This window comes from Larus michahellis, chromosome 19 (genome assembly GCF_964199755.1).
Source record: "Larus michahellis chromosome 19, bLarMic1.1, whole genome shotgun sequence".
NCBI lineage: Eukaryota > Metazoa > Chordata > Aves > Charadriiformes > Laridae > Larus > Larus michahellis.
Window position 1 is genome coordinate 5,313,026 of NC_133914.1, and position 21,724 is coordinate 5,334,749.

The following is a 21,724-nucleotide window of genomic DNA, read 5'->3' on the forward strand; positions in this document are numbered from 1 at the left end:
CAATTTATCAGCTGATTACAATTAGAGCAGAAACAAATGCCCAGGTGAGTTAATTACAATCGTTATGGGGCACACAGGGAAGAAGCCCAATAGGGCGTTAAGGTAAATCAGACACAAAGACCCCCAAAATGCGGAGTTTTAACATCGATTCATACTGAAAACAAGTTCTTGCTAGTTTTAGTTAAACACTCAAATTTGGAAGCGGCTTTAGGAAGACAGCAGAGCCCTGGGACGGTCCGCAATGGGAAACCACCAGGGATTAAAATCCTGTCAGCAGGAGAGGACAGCGAGGAATGGGGGGGACGAGGCACAGCCTCGGTGGCCAACGCCGTCCTGAGGACAAACCAAGGAGAGCTCAAATATACGGCTTTGCTCCGCCTGTCGAAAGAGATAGAAGATGAAAATGCTGCCTGCATTCTGATCACCGGGTTTAGGGGGAGGGAAACAAGGGGAGAAAGCCGGGGACCCCCGCGACGAGCAGCCCACCCCCCCCACCGCTGACAGCCCTCCGGGGCGAGCCCTGCCAGCACGTGCCAGGCTCGGACCCGAACAGGGGAAGAACGAGTCAGGTTACAACTTTATATTAATTTTATTCACATTTCCAGAAGAAAGCATCAGTGGAGTGCAACGTCATGGCTAGTGTCAAAAAAGCTCAAGTATTTGTTTGGTTTAAAAGAGGCAAACATTTCGGAGGCTGAAGCGAGCCCAGGGGCGCACGCTCCCTTCCCCGGCACGTGTTTCCAGTTCAAGTCAAGAGGAATTTCAAAAATAAGCTAGCTCATCACATGACGGAGAGGATGTCAAAAACTTTAAAGCTTTCTGTGGTATAAATCCCTAAGCAGGGCATGAAAGTAGCAGGCAGGAAATCTTCTACAGCTGAACTAGCTTATCCCTTGGGCTGAATGTTGGGGTTTTTTGCTTTTTTTTTTTTTCCCTTTGGTTGTAGAGTTTTGCTATCAGCGTTGGGGAGACGTTTCCCTCCAACTCTAATGCGATTCATTACCCAGAGCAGAAATTTGCTGCTCCCGCATTACAAGGATGATCGTTGGTGACGGCACGGAAAAATCTGAACAGGAGTCTCTACCGAGGAAAAAAAAAAAAAAGAAAAAAAAAAGAGAAAAATTTGATTGCTTTGGATTTCAAAAGCAGGGGTAACAGGCACAAAAACATATCCGGGAATAAGATCCGTTTTAATTGAGAACTGAAACTTCCCAATTGCACTGCCGGCCCACGGGAAGTTGTCACAGCTCCGGCTTGCTTCTAAGGAATATATTTATATTTCTAAGCGACTACTGGGTTCAGTGGGGCCAACTGCTGGTTTCTGCTGACATTTAGCAGACAACGCCAGCCTCCAAAATCCAGGTGGCATTAAACAGTTTCATCTTCCTTCACCACAGAGCTACAACTTTTGGCTTTCTGCTTCAAAGTGCATGTTTCAAATTAGACAACAAGGCATTAGAGAATCAAAGGCATCCGCAGCCCCCTCGCCTCGACGAGGGCCTCGAGCGGGCCGGGGAAGAGGCAGAGCTGGGTCCGCGCAGGCAGAATCTGGCAGCAGAAACGACTCCCCGAGGCCCACGGGAAAGCGGGGCTCCCCGAGGCGAGCGGAACGGCATCAGTGGCCAATGAATTCCTAAGTGACAGGGGTAAAAGATGAGCCGGTTTAGGGTTTTTTCTGTCTTGTAAATATTAGGGAATTTCAAACGCGGCCAGTGAAGAACACTGGCAATCTTTTTGCCCTGGCGTTATTGTGAAGTTGCTTGATTTTATTAGAATATAGCTATATTTGGAAAAGGAGTCAGTAATATATGTGTGCGCATTCTTGCTTGCTCTGCAAAGACAATTATCGGACTACAGAAAAAGGCACAAGAAGCACATTCCTCCTCCTTCTATCCCTAAAAGGGTTCCTCCTTCCTCCTTGCAGAAAGCACTACTCTTGCTGTCACTGAACAAACTCCAAGTACACATTTTCGTCTTTGATCCAGCTGGCTTGGAAGCTCCTAGGATTAAAGATTTCTCTTCTGTTTGAATAATTTCAATGCCTAGAATCTCATTGCTTGTTTCACCGATTCTCTTCATCCTCTATCTATATATAGCGAAAGAGATAAAACAATATTATATTTTGTTTTATTGCTGGAGGCAATCTGCTGTCCCCCAACTCAGCCTCCCAAAGGAAGGAGGTAAAACAGAAAATCTGGCAGGAATCTGGAAACAAGAACAAGGCCAAATTGCCCTCACCCCGACCTGGCTGGGTGTCACGGAGGGGGAAACTGGAGCAAAGAAGAGCTCAGGGTTATTTAGCAAGTCGGTGGAGAGGCAGGAACAAACCAGTTCAGCTACAGATCCTCTGCTCCAGTTGTCAGGAAACAATTTTGCTTTGCCTAGGAGGCGAGTTGTGTCAGCGTCCAGGACATGCCACTTACAATTCAAGTCTTTAGACTGACGCGGGACGTGCAGAGTGGGATAAAAGAATGTGACTCTTTGGTGAATATCCTCGTTATCATACTAAAAATGTATTTTAATAAATTAAATTCATATCTTGTCTAGTTCTTAACACTGCATTAAATTACTCTCCTGCAGTTGCCTGGCTGATATTTAATGTTTCAGCTATTAAATATCCCACCACCCCTATGTCTTCTCTGTTGAAGGCTTAAACTCCTTAACATCTTATACAAAAATAGAAAGTATGGAGACAAATTGCTCTTTGTATTAATCCAGGACTGAACGGCTTCAGCAGTGCAGATTCTGCTCTATTTACAACTTTAAGGAACTTATTACTTTAGGCAAGTCACAAGGACCTTCTCAGCAGCTGGAAGGTTGGACAAAGGACAAGGAGTGGTTAGGGAAGGAAGACCAAGCATGTTCCTTGTAACACCGCATGGTCACGGACAGCGCGTTCACTCTCAGTTCCCGACGGCTCTTGGAGAAGCTGCAGGGCTGGGACTAAGGCAACAACACTGGTGACAAAGGTGACGAGTACAGGAGGGAGTCTGAGGTGCCTACGGATGGCTCACATCTCATCATGCCATGCCCTAAGAAATTCATGCAACCCTGGGCAGAGGCTGATGGCACCGCCTGCCTTCGGCAACACCGTGTGCGCACACCTAGAGTGCTCGCAGGGGTTCATGCACACAGGCAGCTTTGAATGAAGGGGTGAAAATGCTTCCCTAGCTAAGATGGTTCTAGCTAAACTCTGGAACAGCCAAATATCTGTCAGGGAGAGCGGCCGGAGGAAGAGTCAGGAGCTAGCACACTGTCAGGCACAACCACTTCTCCCAGGGCTTCCATGGTAAGAGGATGGCTCTGGGAGTAATGATGTGGAAATCCCCCCGTCCAGGACATCGCAGTCTTCGGTGCACGTTCATAAAACTATGCTCTCTCCGACTGTGAGCAGAGCAGGCAATACCCGTGCTCCCCTCCCGCCAGGAGAGCACAGGCTGCGTGCACAGGAACACAGCCACAAGCTATGCTTCCTCCCTGACGCTCTCCCTTTTGAGAAGTAATTCTTACCGCGTTTCGCTGTCTGTTTAAACCCCGATTCCCCTCCAGTCAAACTTCCCTCTGTGCTCTGCCACTAGAGAGGCAGAGGAGCCGGGACCCTGCTGCTGCCGCACACCAACTCTTTGGTAGAACAGACCAAAGTCCACCCGGAGGCTGAAAAGGCTAAAGCACTAAGCGTTCAGGAGTTTCAGTTGTTCAAAAATAAAAGCAAATTGTTTCTAGGAAATCTGTTTGCATCTGTACGTATACGCTGGCCACTGCTGGGTTTCCAAATCATACTCCAAGCATTTGGCTGCCAACGGAGAGGACAAGAATGAACCCATCAAATTCCCAAGTGCTCCTCATTGTGCCATTTTGCCATAAGACGTTCCAGGTCCAGACAGCAGTTGCACAAAAGCACTGACGGGAGAATTACAGCTAGAATATTTATCTTTGCCTCCTGGGGGAGACATCTTTATGAGAGATCTTTGCCTACCCAAAGCCTATCTACACAGGGCTTGCTTCCCGCTGTGTGGTGACATGAATGAGAACATTTTGCTCGTTACCAGAAACGATGCAGGTCATCACTGATGGAAACCCTGTGCCCATGCTACCTTTCTGCTGTGGTGTACGCAGCGCAGTAGCCAAGGGTATCAGAACAACTAGGATCAGTAGGAGAAACCGGAGTTTAAAAATCAGTCCCAAAAAGGTCAGCTCTTGAGTCACAGCATTGAAGGATACAGGTGAGTTGCTCTGAAGTGCATCTTTTCCCTATTTTCTTACTCTCTTTTCTCAGTTTTTATACATACAGAATATATTAAACATGCTGGTGATAACTCAGTCTCAGGCACTATCATCGGACACAGCAGTCATTTTACTCATGGCTTTCTTCGTGCTACTGCAGCTCCACCAATGTTACCCTGGATTCCCCTTATAACCGGAGGTTTCTTCTAGATCTCAAAAAGAGATTGATATATCAAAACCAAATTCAATAACAAAATATAATAATATCCTCTTCTTGGAAGTGAAGCTGCCCCATATTCCAGACTGTGGCAGGATTTTTATGTCCTCAAAATATTTTTAATGATTCTACTTAAAATACATCCGAGTCCTAATCTGCCTGTTGGACGCGTCGTAACGCTCTCAGTTGAAGATCTATTCCTGTCGATTCCTCGTGGGCTCTGCCAAAGGGCTCTTCTCAGTTGTCTTCTGCAGACTTGAACATGAGAATGGCGTTGTAGATCTTCAGGGCAGGACCCAGCTTGATACTGAGTATTTTAACTATGTCGCTCTGGTTCAGGAGCAGGAAGGCCTCACCATCTATCTGCTAGAGGTTGGAAACACAACAGAAGATAAAGATTACCACCAAGAGATGGGCAGAAATCTCACTTCTGGTCGTTCAATTAAACAACGTACTTTGAACCGAGGAAGGAAAGTATGAACACAGCTCCGAAGACTGAAACCTTTTAATTCTCCCTAGTTCTGGCACCCACACCCCGGTGAGGTCCCCACCCATGCTGCCCTTTCCAAGGGTCTCAGGCCTCGTCCAGCAGCCCTTCTTCTAGAAACAGAGAAGCCCTAGTGTGGGCAAGGCTTATGGAGAGACCATGAGGAGGATGCTGGTTCATTAGACTTTATATTCACTATAATTGCTCTAAAAAGCCAACAACTGTCAAAAATCATATGGCCTAGTCACAACCTGTGGCCAGAAATTAGATAAGGAAATCCAAAATGCGAGTTTTCAGGAGGCAGCTATCCAAGAAGTAATATATTACACTGATCTACAACGATTAGAAATATAAATTCACCATTTCCTAGTGCATTCATTACATACTGTCACTGCAAAGACCCTTCAACCCCTGTTAGGCTGTTCAGGGTAAAATTTAAAGCCAAACCCCCTTTTTCTTTCCTGCTTTTTTCTTGTCAGCTCTGCTAAAAACCGTACAGGTGAGCAAAATTCCTGAGATGGGAACATCTGGCTACTCTCACAACTAGGACACACTATGCCCACAGACAACAAGTCTCTGTTTAAAGGAGAAACAACAGGGTATCGCGAAATCATTTTCTATGACGCTAACGGTGCTTGCTTAGCACATGGTGAAAGAGATTCAACTCATGTGCCATATAAAACAAGGCATAGTAAAGACATATAATCTGCCTGGATTTATACACACACTCTCCTAATCCATCAGCAAGGAGATATTCGATTAGATTCAAAGCAAGCAGAAAACACGCAACCTTGTTAAAATATAGGATGCTCTAGGTAGCAGCGAGTAAAATCGCAACATATTATTTTAAGAAAAGGTTAAAAATTTACTTGGGTTTACAAGAACATCCACAGAGACAACACAGATATAATTAATACAAACCCCAAATGCTGCAGGGAAGAAGCCAAAGATTAATGGATACAGACAAACAATATGTGTCTCCCTAAATTATTCCATTAAAGTCCATTTACAGGGACTGACAGCATCTCATCCTCTTACTTGATGTTCACCAGTGCAGCAGACAACACCCGACACTCAACTCGTCCAGAATAACAACTCTTCTATTTATGTAGTCTTCCTGACTATAACTTTTTTGGATGTCAAGGACTGGTGGAAAAGGATACATGGAATAAACTTGGACAAACATGTAATTAAAGTAAAGAGCTGGGGGCCAGGAGATTTGGTTTCCCCTTCTCTAACCACACAAGAGACCATCAGCAAGTTACTCAACCTCCTGGAAATGTCAGCAGTGCTCCCAGTCCACAGATGGACACACAGCGTCCCGGAATCTTATCTGCAAGCTGCCTAGAGTCTACACTACTGCAACGAACATGTTAAAAATAGCTTCAAACAAATGGACTGCTGCTTAAATTAAATAATATAGAGTCAAGAGTAGCAGAAAACCGCTGGAAAACAGCCCTACGTTTCAAAATGCTTTTGAGTCCAATATTATTGCTCCGCTTCATTTTCACTGCGCTGCCGCAACGATGCTTATTTTAAACAGACCTTCCCTGAACTGGACCTAGAAACAAGCCACAGTATCAATGCCTGTGCGTTATTATTCATTTCTTTGTTCCATCTTATTTGGACGGTTTTTAAAATTCTGTGCACAATTTGTTCCCTTCATTCCTAACGTAAGCAGCAACTTACCCCTTTCACCCCCCCACCAAGAGATGTCTGCAAGGGGTTTATTTATCCTAAACGGAGAGCACTCAAAGGCCTGATTACAGCTAATGGACAACACGGCGTGGAATTCGGCAGTCCCATCACTCACACCTGAATTCTGGCCAAAGCCAAACTGCTAAAAGGGTTTTAATTTCAAACTGACAATTTGGTTTGAGCATAAACCTGAAAAACAAGCCAAGCCCCTCTCACGTGGCACAGGGAATCATACTTGGAGGCTGCAGAAAGTAAGGTATTAAAATAGAACATGGCTATCCGCTCTCCGAACCAGAAAGCAGTCGCTGTGTTCAGGACCCATGTAAATTATGGCTAGAAGAAATAAAATACATTGTGAATGATTGGATTCATCAGAAGATTTGCTAGTTACATCTTACCTACCAAACACTCAGCTGCGAATACATCTTCACCAGAAATCAGGACACACCTTTTACGCTCACCTACACTGAAAGACTGGTTCATTCAAATAAATTTCATTATTCCCACTATATTCATTTAAAAAGTATTCCACTATATTGTTATGTTGTGAATAGTGCTTTTTGCAAGCCTCCATTTCTTTTGCTTTACATTTTGTGTGTGTGTGCATGTTTTTTAAAGCAAGGGAAAACAAAATACAGATACATAAATCCCATAAAATGCACTACAGCCTGATTCATCCTGAAAGGAAGCCAGCTCTGGGGAGCAGTCATCTATTAAAAACCTGCCCTTTACAGTCGCTACAATGTGCAATGCTTTTCCTTGGTACAGAGGGTGTGCACAGCGCTGCACAGAACAGAGAAGGTACAGCCTCTTCCCTCGAGCTCTTACCATCAGAGTGGTAGAGCTGTGCTGACAGAAGGGGAGGGAGGTCTGCGCAAATTTATCAGGGGCTCGTAAAGAATCTCCAAGTCATACCTGCAGCGTAACTGGGAGCCAAAGCACTCAACAGAGCCTAAGCGTCTCTGATCCGTGCAAAGAAGTGTGCTAAGAAAGAGGACAGCCACATCCTGCGCTAGCTGCGGTTTCTCAGAAGCCACGGCAAAGGCACCACAAACAGGGAACAGAGTCCAGCCCAGCACGTGGCAGCGAAGAGAGGACACACTGCGCGCAGGAGATGCTCCGATTTCCCAGCCGCTGCTTGTTCAAGATGTTCCCTTCCTGCTCTCACCTCAGCCCATGGGGGAAGCCAGCGATTCCTGGGAAACCCTAGGACTGCCAGCCTCACCACGAGAAGCAGGCATATGTGCTCGTTAGAGGGAGCAGATGAGATCTTCATTGCGCCATTCCAACAGGACATCTTTATACCGATGCCAAACCCACTGCACGATAGTCCAAGACAGGATGTTAAGCATAAGCTCAGTGACTGGAACTGCAGGGGAAATTTAAAGCAGGGGAAATTAGCAGCAATTAGCCATGCCGGAATTCAGCTTGATGCTGAAGCTGCCTCCTAAATGCCACAGGCTCTTTAACGACAAGCCTGAGCATGTCTGTGCTCTCTGCACTCTAACTCCAGAGTAACGGGGTACAAAACCACCTCGCTGCCATCAGACCCGCCAGCGGCACAGCCCAGGGTTTGGGCAGACTTGACTTACCTCTTCCCTGAACACTGATGCTTGTTCTTTGCAACCAGGTAAACGCTGGATAAAGCTTACCACCTGGAATTACATTTGGGAAAAGAGAAATACCCACAATTAAAATGGGGCATTACCAAGCAAAAAGGTCGTATTTCTGTATGTGAGTTCTATATGCAAGAATGTTTAAAACTTTTAATACTTACAACTCTCCCATCAACTAAGGGTATATATGAAAAACATTACTGGGTTGTCGCTGCAATACCCCTGCATAGCATATCCTGGTTACCTGTGATACTTTCCGTATTGCCTTTTGACCATTTATCTTTCTGTAAAAGTCCAGTTCCTCCATCACTCATTTTTATAAAATACCAACAATATTTTTACAGATAAAAAGCCGTATACGGCTATTCTATTTTAAACCCATCCACAACTCCGCTTTCTCTATGGTATTGCTGGAAATTAAAATAAAAAAGGAATTTAGACAGTTTTCCATGATGACATGCCTTTAAGAGACAACATAAACCAACTGAATGAGTACTGCTGGTTTACCAACAGACAGAAGGCAGAAGAGCTGGGAAGGAGAGGAGTTTGGGTTTTATCTAGTCCATGGTGGGTGCACAGCATCCGTGGAACCAACAGGATTAAATGAGTAAAAGTTAATTTTACGTTTCACATTAGGGAAAACCTTTCTAAGCAGGAAATCTGTTACCATTTGGCATAATCTCCCCGGAGACATGCAAGCAGCCCTTGGATTACATTATATAACACTAAGTAGTGCGAGGAGCAGTCCGGAATGCAGTGGAGGGTGACTTAATATGTATTGTCTTCTCCAGCTGTAGCTTCACTGGTTCATAGAAGATTTGTATATTGAGGCATAATCAGATTAAACATCTCATGCTAATTGGATGCTCCCTTGCAGGAACAGCTCTGTTTCATAAGGCATATTCATTTGAGTTATTCCAGATGTGACATGTCTTCCATGAACACAAACAAACAGGAGGGGCCACTGTCGAATACAAGCTTCCCTTTAACTCAGGATTGTCAGATTCTCTCCTAAAACATGTTGCTGCATCTCCAGCGGATCCCACCACTTGACTAATATTCATTCCCTTCCCCCAGTTCCGACCACGCAGGAAGGGAGCTGTCAGTGTGCCCTCGGGTTTTGCTCTACCCTGGCAGAGGCTGACTTTTGGTGAGTGGCTCTGACTCCCCTGGTTTCTGTTAGGTAACCTGAAAGCAGAGCATCCTCCCATGTTTCGCCCTTATCTTCTGCAAGCAGCGACAGCTCCATTTGAAAGGGAACCCCTAAAATCCACATCCCCATCAGGCAGTGACTCCAAATTTTTTTCTATAGAAGTGCAAACTCCTGTTATAAACAAATAACAAAATACTACTTTCCTTTTGAATTCTCCCCCCCCTCCCCTTATAAATAAAACACAAATGAAAATCCTTCTGCAGGGTTCGTTACCTTCCAGAATTTAAGAGACAGTTGGACCCCTGGGGGCAACACAATAAGTCTATGGTATTGAGAGGCTGGAAAAAATCTCTGGGGAATGATCTGAGCTTCCTCTGCTCCCGTGTCCTTCCCTGCACTATTGCTGCTGGCTACTGTCACAGACACGGAGTGACGGGCCTTTGATCTGTCCCAGAAGTCATTTGTACGGACACTGCACGCACCCTGCTCCACAAGAGCGGCCTTTTAAACAAACGGGAATCCTGGGGTTTACCAGACATGGAGAAAAGAGAGGGATGGAGGATGCAAGAGGAGAATACAGGAGAAGGTGCCCAGGATGCGAGCCAGACCCAGGGTTCCACCGAGTCAGTGACCTGCCTGGCCATCGCTGCTGGGGGAAGAGAGTCCCCAGCCAGAGACGTGGCAGTTGAGGGACAAGGGAGGCTCGGGACCACAAGGCCAAAACACAGTAACACCATGGGAAACCAACACAGCCCCACAAGGGTGGCAGTGAAGCCCTGAGCCAAGGGAAAGCGAGAAGCTGGAGGGTGGGAGAGGCATGGCACAGGTAAGGAGCACAGTGGGATCAGGCAGTCCAGGGCTTTTCCTTTGAGGAGGGGAACGCCTGCCTGCCCTTCCTGCTGGTAACAACCTCGGTGCTCACAGAGCTATCTGGTGGAAGCATCTCACACTACGACTGCATATTGGTAAAGGGAAGGGGGTTGAAAAAAGAGCTTTATGTAATTCTGAGAACACCTTTGAAACGCCACACAACCCATATGGAAGGTACTGACGCAACCCCAGATGCGTGTGGTACACTGAAATCTGCACAGTATTGGTACCTTGTTGGTAAAGGCGGAAGGTGAGCCTCCTACGGCACCCCTTTAATATCAAGCTATAGCAGAACTGACAACGCCTCGTGAGACCATGCAGAGAGGAGCTGGGTTTAACTGGGATTTCGTAACGCACAAACAATTAGCACAAGGACAGTCCCCCCACAAGGTATTAGCATCTGATGCAGGATTAACTAACAAACAATACAACTCTAGCGCATATTAACGTTCTTCTCTGATTCAATATCCTTTGCTAGCTGTGCTCTGAAAACAGGACAGGAAGCTTTCAATAAACAACAAAGCTGCATTAAAGTAACTACTCCTGTTGACTGTTCAGTGTTACCAAGAGTTTCTTAGCTTGAGGGCCCCTACATACTGCTGCTGCTCTGCCATTTCAGCTGTTCTCAACCAAGAGAATCAAAGCAACATTTTTTTCCTTAATGTGGGTTTTATAAAATAAAAACAGTTCTTCAGTCTGAAACCAAAGGAGAATTTTACACCCCCATTGCTCTTGTTTCAGATCAGCAGAATGGCCTCCTTTGTGCAGCAGAGTTCAAAGCACAACCCAAAGGCAAATGTTTGCCCTGTAGGAAGATGTTAGGAGCCCAAGTGCCGACGGATCAAATCTACTTTGGACTCACTAAAACACAGAAAGTCCTGCTGCTTTCATCTTCCAGACCTGCGGCTACATTTCACTGCTCATGCTGATCCTGCAAGTGCTCATACAGAGGCCAAATTGATTCCTATGGGAATTTGTGATGAACATAATTTGCAAAACCAGATCCACTTTACTGAAATTCAAGACAAAACCTGTAATGACTTTAGCCAGTCCATTGTGGTGCTGCAACTGATCTTTTTAATGTGCCATTCACACTCCCACTGGCAGTCCAAACCTCCTCAGTTGTTTCAGGCTGCAGCACAGAGCACAGTTCCGTGTGTTCTGGGTTTTGAATCGCTATATCCAGAGTGCCCTGCATTCAGGCGCTGTAGCCCCTGCTTACATTCATCCGTTATCAAACTAATATCCCAGTTAAATTTACCCGGCAGTTGCTTTAAAGGTCAACTGCAAAGGACAAATTTTATTTGGCTTGTATCCTGACTCTGTTCTTCCATGAACCAGCCTCCATGTTTTATCCAAAAGAAAGAGATTCTGATTTCCATGTCAGAGGATTAACTGCTCCTGCCTTTATTGATTTCCTAAAAGACCTTTTGGAAAAATCATTGGAAGCTTTCTCCAAAGAAGGATACGAACAGCAAATCTTTCAAAGAGATTATTTCCTCCTTGCTATGAATTTAATTCAAACACGTTTTCATTACAAAAAAACCCCTCACAACAACAAAAAAAAAGGACCAAGTTTTAAAACAGCCACACTAATTGCTCCACCCCCTCCACAATTGCTGTGGTTCCCATCTCCTGTGACACTGCAATCCCACCAGTCTCCCAGCAGTCCTCCAGCCTGAAGAGCAAAGTCAAGATGGGATTTATCTGATGTAAGAGGCACTTAGGGAAAATGCACTTTCTAAAAGTGTCTGAAGATCCTCTATGCATCATGAAGAATGGCACCTTTTTCCTGCTTTGCAGATTACCTACATCCTTGCAAGCACAACATTACAGCACATTTCTCTTGAATTAAATGGCCTGCGATTAAGCGCCAGGATCCAAATTGTCACCACTTCCCGAGTGGAGATACAAATATTATTTATGCCCAAGGCACTGAGGCAAAAACCAACTACTCAGCACACAAAAGATACCGGCTTTTTCACACACCGCCTAATTTATAGGAGACATCTCAAGAGCTAGGACTGCAGAGACATATCCCCAGCTCCCTCCGTCAGAAATCAGGTCAGGCTGTGGGCAGTTTTGTTCCAGGGGAATTGGGCAGGGAAACGCAGGAGGAGTGGGCATGCACAGTGCAGTTTGGAATTATCTGCAATGTAAAAGTGAATCAGCAGCGAAGGCACAGGAAAGGAGGAGGGAGATCAGAGAGAAGCGGAATCTGCTGTCAGAATCATGTTTCAGGCCTGAGGACTAAAAGATCAAGGGGTAAATAAACAAACGAAGAAAGGGAGAGAATCCTATTCAGGGAAATAAGCCGGGGACACCTGAGGGTTAATAGGGATCCTTCCTCTCTCGTATAAAGGGACTTGGGTATAACTTCCAGCTGAGTCAGCTATGGCATATGCAAAGCAAACAGAAGAGCACTGCCTAGGAAAGGAAAGAAAATCAAGATGTCTTCCAATTAGCACTCCAGAAGAGAGCACTCTGTCACTCCCGCACCCCAAGAGAGCAGAACAGGGAACAGGGAACTCACCTCTTCCACAGTCCATTTGGCCACATGTTTGGCCGTGAGGCCTGAGACTTCTGGCAAGAGCCTGCAGTGCTGCTCCCAGCAGAGATGGAGGCGGTGGGTCGGGCTGGAGGCCAGGGAAGGCATGAAGATGGACTGGTGGAGGGCCTGCTGGAGATCCAAATCAGGGTCTGGAAAAGGAAACAAGTCAATTCAGAGCCAGGCTTCAAGTAGGAGAAAGTACAACAAAGGAGGAGGAAGGGTGACACTCTGGAGAGGAAAGCAAGACAGGGCAAGCAGGCAGCCAGGCACGGCTACCACATGGCACGCAGAGCTCTCAGGGCGTTCTTCCCACTCTCCCGAGAAGGAGAAAGAAAAAAAAAAAGATAAGATAAGACTGCCAGGCTGAAGGCTTTATCGTTAGCTTCTTCCCTGGAAAATGACGTCATGCTGCTAACAGAGAAGATGTTTGCAGCGTGTTATTGACAAGGTGGAGGAGTTCTGGTAACAGCATCTTCGGCTGGAAACTAATGGCATTGTTCCAGCTGACAGCTGTAGCCAGCCTGCGAGGAGTGTTATGTGTGCCAGCTGATGGCCCGGGCTCACCACCTCCCCAGGAGACTCCCAGGCCAGGAGTGCTGCATGTTACCTCCAGACATCAACTCCTTCCTCATGTGTCAAGTGACAGAAGCTTTAAAAAAGAAGGCAAAAAAAAAAGGAAGAAATCACCCCTCCCTAATGAGATCACTCGAGTAGTGCAGAGTCATGGTCCTACAGGGACGTGCCTGGTTATACAACAGGAAGCAAAGCAGAGGATGGAAACAAGATGGGAAACATTCCTCTGGTTTACAGGGGTGTGCTGTCCCCTTGCCCCCCCCAGCCCTGCCAGGCTGTGTGCAGGGTGCGCAGGATGCCCCACGGCCATCCCGTGGCAACCGTACAAAATCCCCGTTTTATTCCTGCCTTCAGAAAGGTTCGGCGTGCCCAGCACCCGTAGGGCTGCCGCTCGCCCTGCTGGGTTTGCTCAGTGTTAGCACAGACGGTCGGTGGTAGGATGGTGTGTAAAGATCCGTGGGGTGTGCCTGTCACTACGTGTAAAGCACGAAAGAAAACAGTATTATAAAGAAAAAGCAAATTTCTGTAATCTGCCTGCTCATCACCAGCTGAAGTGAAAGCAGCGCTGGAGGTAGAGCCTAATCTAGCAAAAGGTCACTCCCCTGTCCCCATCCCTGTCACCTTACCTCCTAAAGCATGTAGGACAGCATCAAATAGAGGTGTCTCTTCTTAATACTGAGACCAAAGAGGGAGGATTTTAAAAAATCAAGCCTGAGTTAACAAGTACACGGTTCAGGAGGTGATGCTCCTGGTGACAACAGGGCACAGGGCTGTCACCTCCTCCTCCCCTGCCTCCCCACCGCCCTGCCGCAGGAGGTCCTACTCCTGCCCAAGGTTTACATACTGCCACGTCCCTGCTGGGTGGGCGCTGCCGCTATCACGGGCTGTCTCCTTTTCTTCACTAAGCCCAAATCCTCGTGGGTAAGCATCCAAACCCCGACCTAAACAAATTACTTTCCCTTTGAGAAAGAAGCAGTGTTCTAATAGTTTAAATGTAGACGGGATGAAAGCTCTGGGTAATCGCGAAACTACAGGTCAGTGAATTATGGCAGAATTTCCCTCCACTGATTTCCATCACTCTGTGGAAGGTGAATGCGAAGGGAGAACAGACAGCTTTCCCTGCCAGCTGCCACTGCAGCTCACAGCTGGCAGACTTCTCCAGCTCTGCCTGCAGAAGTCAGCACTAGGTAAAAATGAGTATTTAAAAAAAAAAAAGCTAGGCACCTGTCCCAGTTTGTGCCTGCTTAGCTATTTTTGATTGGAGACTTATTACCATGTTAAATCCTCCTAAAAGCCTGGTCAGCTCGGTTCCCTGAAATGGCTTTTTATAGTAAATCTGAAAGTTAAGCATATGGTTTGCTAAAGTGATACCAGAAAGCTCCTCTTAAAAGTTAACCTGTCACATACCAGAAAAAAAAATAAGGCATTGTTTTTCCATTTAATTTTTTTGTCTTCTTTGTCATCCTTAGGAGAATCTTAAAAAAGTCACCACCCAAAATGATTCTAACTACGTTTCTGAATACCCAGTGGGGCCTAAGGGAAGAAGCTGATGGAAATTAAACTGTCTGCCAGGTTTTGACTAGGTCTCCCTTGTCACCTCTGCTGGCTCTGTCAGCAGAACGGTCATCGACTGCTTGGGGAACAAAAACCCTGTGCCACTTGAGAAGAGCAGGCAGTGGTACAAGAGATGGTGCAAGCTTGTTTCCTCAGTTAATAAATATGAGGCTTCACTCTACAAAGCATTAAACCTTTCACTCCTACGTAATTTTACCCTTCCTCCTCATTTTAAAGGAAGAAAGACTACCATTACCATCCCCTCCAGCGTGTGTTTTCTCTTGACTGTGGAATCAAAGACAAAAAAGCTGTGGAGTTTTAAATGCTCTTTATGATTGTGGTATATTGCACATCTATGCACGCACACAGAAAAAGAAATTAAATTTAACCGACCTTTCCCATTGCTTTCCTGCTTCACCAGCTGGAACTTTATGTAGGCATGTGAGCACCCAAGCCTGAAAGTATCAATTACAAAACACTTCAAAAGGTACAGAAATTGATATAATTTCTTCGCTGTATAGAGATTTATAGGAACCCAAAACTTTTCCCTCTTAAAATAAGCAATAGCACTGCTCCGTCCCCGACCTCTCTCTAAGCTAAGGACTGTGCTATTGAGTTCATGGCTAGAACTCATATTTGAGTTTACTGCAGGAAAGAGAGGCCCCAAAATAACGTGAGGAAGGGAGATTTACCATGTCATTCTAAAACCCCATGCTGCAAATCTCCAATCAAACTGGGCTCTTCTAAGTTATGATTTACATCTGTATTTCTGATACAGCAGCAGCATCAAGAAACACAACTGTTAATGCATGAAAATACATCACAAAAATCTTATTTACTTTTTTGGTTTGGCTTTGATGTTTGCAGAGGAATCCTTTTCTACCCAGTCTCTCTCTTGATTGTTTTCAGACTGTTCCGACAGACTGTGAACACTGCTTTGACACGACTTTTCACTGTCTTGTGCAGATTTTCTGGAAAGACAGATAAATGATAGTAGCTAAACTGTCATCCTCCGTTCCCTTTTCCCGCAGGAGAGCAAAGCTGGCTGCTCCTGGCAAGTGAGAGCAACAACTACCACCTAGTGGCAGAAGCTTTCCTCTCCCCCACCATCATTACTGGCACAGCACAAAGTGCTTTTTTACTCTTTGGTGCGGATTGAGAGAGATTATGTGAAATAAATCAGCCCCTGTGGACTGAGGCTCTGATCCCAGCAGCTACATGAAACCCACTGAAGCATGTGTTATGGTGAAATCAAGAGATTTAGGATTTTTGAATCTTGATACCTCCAGATAACATTTAAGAGTCTCTGTGACTGAGTTTGATGCATAAACTGAGTTACACAGTTACCCACGGAAGAACAAGCTGTAGGGTGTTAGCAGATCTGCATACTGAATTCAGACCTCCCACTATCAGGAAATGAAATCCTTAGAAGAATAGAAACGTATTACAATTTTAGAATGCCATTCATTCCGGGAGAATTCCAAAGCTCCTGAGAGAGCATTATGGTAACAGTACCATTGAAATGCAATCAATTCTGGTGTTGAGATGAGCAAATGGAGACCACTGCCCATTTCTGGGATGGGAGGAGGCAAACTTTGGCCATGTGTGCCGGGGAGGGGAGAGAAGTATCCCTTTTGCTGGCCAAATACATCTTGAAAATGCTGTAAATCTAAGCAAAACAATCAAACTTCAGAATCTATATAAGCTTTCATATACAACAAAGACCAAAAGGATTGCTGGAGTTTGCTCTAGTGAGACTGGATTCATACAGACTAAAAGATGACAATAATAAAAGTCCTCATACCCAGGTCTGTCCCATGACACATTTTAACTGCCTCCTGCACTCTAATACACAGTTTGCTTCAATGATACTCAATTCCAAGATTTTCATGTAAGAAAATAAAATATCTGAAGGAGCTCAACTTGTTTGCCAAGCGATACGCATACAGTCATTACGCCTAGCAGTGTAATGCAGCCGACTCCGGGGTGGATTGCAGTTACAGTTTAATAGTACAAAATAACCTTGCCTGACAGTTTTAGGACAGGAAGCGAAGGAAAAGAATATATTTTAAATTGAAACAGCAAGGAAAAATTTATGGAGACAGAATGCAATTTCCTTTGTTGGAATGTGACCAGAGCAGCAGGATTAAGGAATCAAGAAACCTATTAAGGCATATGAGGGTATAAAAGTGCATTGCTCTGTGTTAAGAGTGTCTGGGGCACGGGTCAATATTACAGACAGCTGAACTCAATGCTCTGCTGCTTCTCTGCCACTTCCTGTGTTATTCAGCCTTGTAAAATGGTTTTGCTCCCCAGTACCTGCCTAAGAAAAAGGTTCAGCTCACCTGGATTGCGGAGAGTCCTCCTGAGAAGAGTCTCCTGCTCCCAGCAGAAATGGGGCAGGAGTCTCCAGCCTCTTGGCTTTCTGCATGCTATTGCCAGGGGAAGGTCTCTCCCCGCTCAGGCGGTCCTGTAACAAGTTTTCTCTGTTGAGGTTCACATCAGAATACGGGCAGCCAACTAACCTGTGTTAAAAAGGGAAAAAAAAAAAGGAGAGAGGGATAATGATGCATGTTTTTAAGTCATACAGTCTTACCAGCCTCAGGCAGACCATCAGCAAACCCAGAAAAAGTGAGGCCAGAAACACTCATGGAGATGTTATTACCCAGTTTTAGGTGTGGGAAAGCAGGGGACTACATGGCTGAATTAGAAACCAAAGTCATGTTTTTAAGGAGTCGCCTTAGAGAGCAGGAGTTCTTCCTCTGTAACCTGCTTGTCTGAACAGTATTTCATGAACAAGCAACTTTCACTCTGAAAAATTCAAAGCCCTTTACCACATTATATACTACTAGATCGTCAGGCCTCCCATCTGAGATCATTTTCTTGCTCTTTAAAACAGTTTCATCGAGAAAAGCCTTCCTTTTCCAAGAGCATGTAAGAAATCAAAAGCCAGACCACAAAACATGAGCTAGCTCTCCTCACTCTTATACTTTAATAATCTACCCACACTTTCTCCCTCTTTAACTGTCTCCTTGCATGCTGGTTTTGGGTATTTTATTCTACAAAAAAAATCCCTTCAGTAAAGCCGGAATGTAGAAATTGGAGTGAATTAATCTATGTTGGATTGCTTTGCAGTTGTAACGATTATACTGGTATAAACAGAATTTATGATGAAACAGCACATTTAGACACAAGAGGGAGCTGCAATTGCAGTTTTAACTAGCTCCCGAATAAACACCCTGAGATAATTTCAGTGCAGTGCAGGTGCTTGTTGCTGCATTATGATTACGGACAGCAGTCAGACTCCGGCAGGCAGAACCCTTCTAAGAAGATCTCATCTACATACGTATAATGCGTTCCATATCGTGGTCCCCTGACATGACCAATACCGTGGCAGCCTGGAGTAGGACACGCTTGTCCCACTGTTCCCACTCGATCAACAGCACCTGGTAACAAGAAAAAAACAAAAAAAAGTTAAACAGATTTGTAAAATGCTCCCTGCATCTGAAGAGCAGACTGCTCTTAGGAAAATCATTGAACATAACAATATGATGTCATCTACTTTACCGAGAGGGACTTGCAAAGCATGTCCAGTTTTCGCACACCAGCCTACTGGATGAACATCAGGGCTGTCTGCATCGACCCAGAAATCATAATTACAGTCCCAACCATCAAAATGTATCTAAAAGAAGCACACAGTCTCAGTGAGAGATACAGTTAAGGACAACGACTCAGCTTTTATTTTAACTTCCCCCTTTGTTTCACCTTGCTCAGCTCCGGTCAATTCATTCAATCTTTCAGTCAAGCACAATCGTCCTTTGTGCTCAGCGTAACTGTTTGTTTTCCTGTCCCCTGCATCTGTGTTTTACAGAACAACCAGACCCCCGTGACACAGCCAAACCACAGCGTCTGCAAGAAAGCACAGACTACGGGGTGCTCCAGCACACTCCATACTCTAAGACTAGATCTATGCAAACACAACTGCTTATTTAATTGTTTGGTCTTCTGAGGATCCCAAAACACCATAAAAGCCAACGAGTTCAGTGAGTTTTGCAGTGAATAAGCTAGAATCTTCTGCTGGGCAAAGGGACTAGTAATAGTTAGCTCAGATCCAGGTGAGGTTACCAGAGACTAAGGATCACTGCAGCTTAAAGGCTACTGGGTTGTTTATGTGGCAAAGTTTCAAACAGATGTACAAACTGCGTATTATGTGGCAGAAATTGACTTTTGCTTGCAAGCACAGAGATGAAACTGAGAATCAAATGGCTGACGGAGAGCAAACTCTACTCCTGCGCATGTAATCATCCTTCGGGAAGGGGACCTGTGGCTGAGGAGCCTCCATCACTGCAGCCTCCACTTTAGCTCCTCATACGTAATTTCTCAGAAGCCAACACACAACAGATTTTTCTGGCAATATATTTACGTGAAAAGAATTAGTTAAAATCCATTTATGTAACAAATTCATACTGAAGAATGAAGCCGCTTCCCAGACATACCAGGGTTTAACTTGCTTTGGGTTTTCCTTTAAGCATGCTAGGAAAAGAAAATTGTCAGGTGGCTTCCCACCAGTAGAACATTAATGCTGCCTTCACTTGCACAGATCGCACAGAAACCGCTACGAGATGGAAAATCATGCTGTCAAATGTTATTTCAAAATAGTTACATTAAAACAGTAACGAACAATACTAGGCAATTCCATCAGATTTCAACAGGACAAAACAACAGAAATCATTTCCAGTTGGGCAGGCCTGAAGCTAGATCATCGGCAAGGCGTTTCTTTGCTGCTCCTTGTACCGAATGGGTGTTTTTTCTGTACTGCCAATCACTATATTGCTCAGCACAAGGGCTCTGCACTTTGAAGCAAGGTCATACCTTAATGCGATGGTCGTCTTTGTCAACTATTGTTGCCACTCTTATCAAGATGGGATTTCTTCTGTCTACAGCCTCTAACTTCATATTAACTTGGAATCCGTGAGCAGGGCGCTGTAAGAGAGGATTGTAAGCAGAATGCTAAGAAGTCTGGGCGTTCAGAGCTAGTCACCTGCTCTGAATAAAATGTGCTGAAGGTTTCATCTACCATTCAAATGCCTTTGCAGCTTTGGCCCCTGATCTCACATGGCAAACTGCTTCAGCGGTTAAAATCACAGTTTCCTAGAGAATTAAGCTGTCTGTTTGTCAGCAGCCCAACGCTACTTGAGGAGGAGTCTGAGCTCTCTCAGTGCAGAGGAGCATTTCACAGCCAGGGCAAGAGGCACTTCCCTAACAGAAAAAAGACCACGCGCTCCACCGACAGACAGACTCCACAGCGTGACAGCAAAACTCCCAAACACAGCAGAGAGACCATCTCACTTCTGACAAGGAGAGTGGCCAGTTCACCACTCTCTTACACCTCAGACACACCACCACAGACATCTCTCTTCACTACACTAAAGTGACATCCTTCTTGGCATCAGGATATTACAGAGTTACCTTCATTAGGCAGGTTACCACCTACTTCTTATGACAACAACTGCATTTGCTTGTTAACGATGACTGCGGAGAACTGTGGTGCTGGCACCTGAGAGCAGCTCCAGCCACCGGAGTCTCCCACCTGCAGTTGCCAACTTACCCTTTCTCTCAAACTGCAGCAGTCAAACTACTTTGTAAAAACTCCAGAATGTCCTTTGACCTGATGTGTGTCCCTTGCAGCACCCACAGAAGTAAACCTCTAAGTAACAGACAGCGTTTACCATTTTTTCCATTTATCTTTAAATGACTGACTGCAAATTCCTCCTCTGACCCCCTCAGCAGGGGGTTACGGAGCACCGTGTACTCATTCCAAACACATCCTTCATCACTTCTGCACACAAAGGTCAGGATTTTAGCAAAAGATGATAAATCATGTCTTTGAACAAGATCAGGTTAATGAAAAGATGATTAAAATCACTCTCCTCTCACCATCTTCCTTACCCTTCTTCCTGCCAGCAGCTGGGGGCAGGGAAGGAGGCCCACTTCTGAGCTAAGGGGATTACAGACTCCAAACCTGAAGTTTCTCTTTGGTCTTTTCACCTGGACACAGACATTTATCCACAGGCTTTCAGCCCCACGCCGCACTGGAAGCCAGACAAGCCAAACTGCTTTTAGTTTTAAGAGCGTCTTATTGAACCAGCCAACCTTGTCTGGCTTCCTTGAGGAAGCAGCCTGAGTACAAAATCCTGCCCCGAAGATGCGCCCGGCTATTTGTTTAAGTCCTGGTGAAGGGTTGCTGCCTTTTTGGCACTGGGTTCTGAATGTTTTTGAATTGACAGCCCAAGACAAGGGGCTGAAATAGCAATGCTGATGACGGAGCTGTCTCCTGCGTCTTAGGGTGGAGGAGAAGGCAGAAGTCCAGACACAAGATCTGCTATTTGTGCTGCTGATCAGTGCCTTCAGACTACATAAGATAGCTCTTGAAAACTGTTAAAAACTAATTCAGTGAGAAATGCCTGTTCTGGCTCTCAACCCATATTTTTATGTACTGATTTCCTGTAATTGCTAGCTGGGATAATAATAATAATAAAAAAAAAATCAATAACTGTGCCATGCATTTGCACTTCAGACCAACCAAGCCAGAAAAATAACGAGGTTTGATCTTGAAAGAGTTCTATTAACTGTTGATATATCAAATGCCTTTTTTTTTTTCCTGTCTCATTTTCGAAACAGTCTTCGATGCTAATTTATATTCTGGAGTTGCACAAGAGCCAGAATTGGCCCTTCTGCTATTCTCTCAAAGCCAGATACCTGAAGGAGCAAAAAACTGGCT

General features: G+C 45.1%; 1 protein-coding gene across 6 annotated transcripts in view; it reads right to left on the reverse strand.

Moving 5' to 3' along the window:
- Positions 1-594: 594 nt before the first annotated feature.
- Positions 595-21,724, reverse strand: part of LOC141733142 (lethal(3)malignant brain tumor-like protein 3) — a 52,094-nt gene continuing 30,964 nt past the window's right edge. For all 6 annotated transcript variants that reach the window (XM_074563068.1, XM_074563071.1, XM_074563069.1 and 3 more), the window contains 9 exons: positions 19,816-19,926; positions 18,511-18,625; positions 18,290-18,389; positions 17,289-17,468; positions 15,783-15,914; positions 15,337-15,398; positions 12,799-12,965; positions 8,219-8,281; positions 595-4,807 (listed from right to left, as the gene is read on the reverse strand). In XM_074563068.1, the coding sequence (XP_074419169.1) occupies positions 4,679-4,807; positions 8,219-8,281; positions 12,799-12,965; positions 15,337-15,398; positions 15,783-15,914; positions 17,289-17,468; positions 18,290-18,389; positions 18,511-18,625; positions 19,816-19,926 (1,059 nt within the window). In that variant the 3' untranslated portion in view covers positions 595-4,678. The remainder of the gene's footprint in view (positions 4,808-8,218; positions 8,282-12,798; positions 12,966-15,336; positions 15,399-15,782; positions 15,915-17,288; positions 17,469-18,289; positions 18,390-18,510; positions 18,626-19,815; positions 19,927-21,724) is intronic.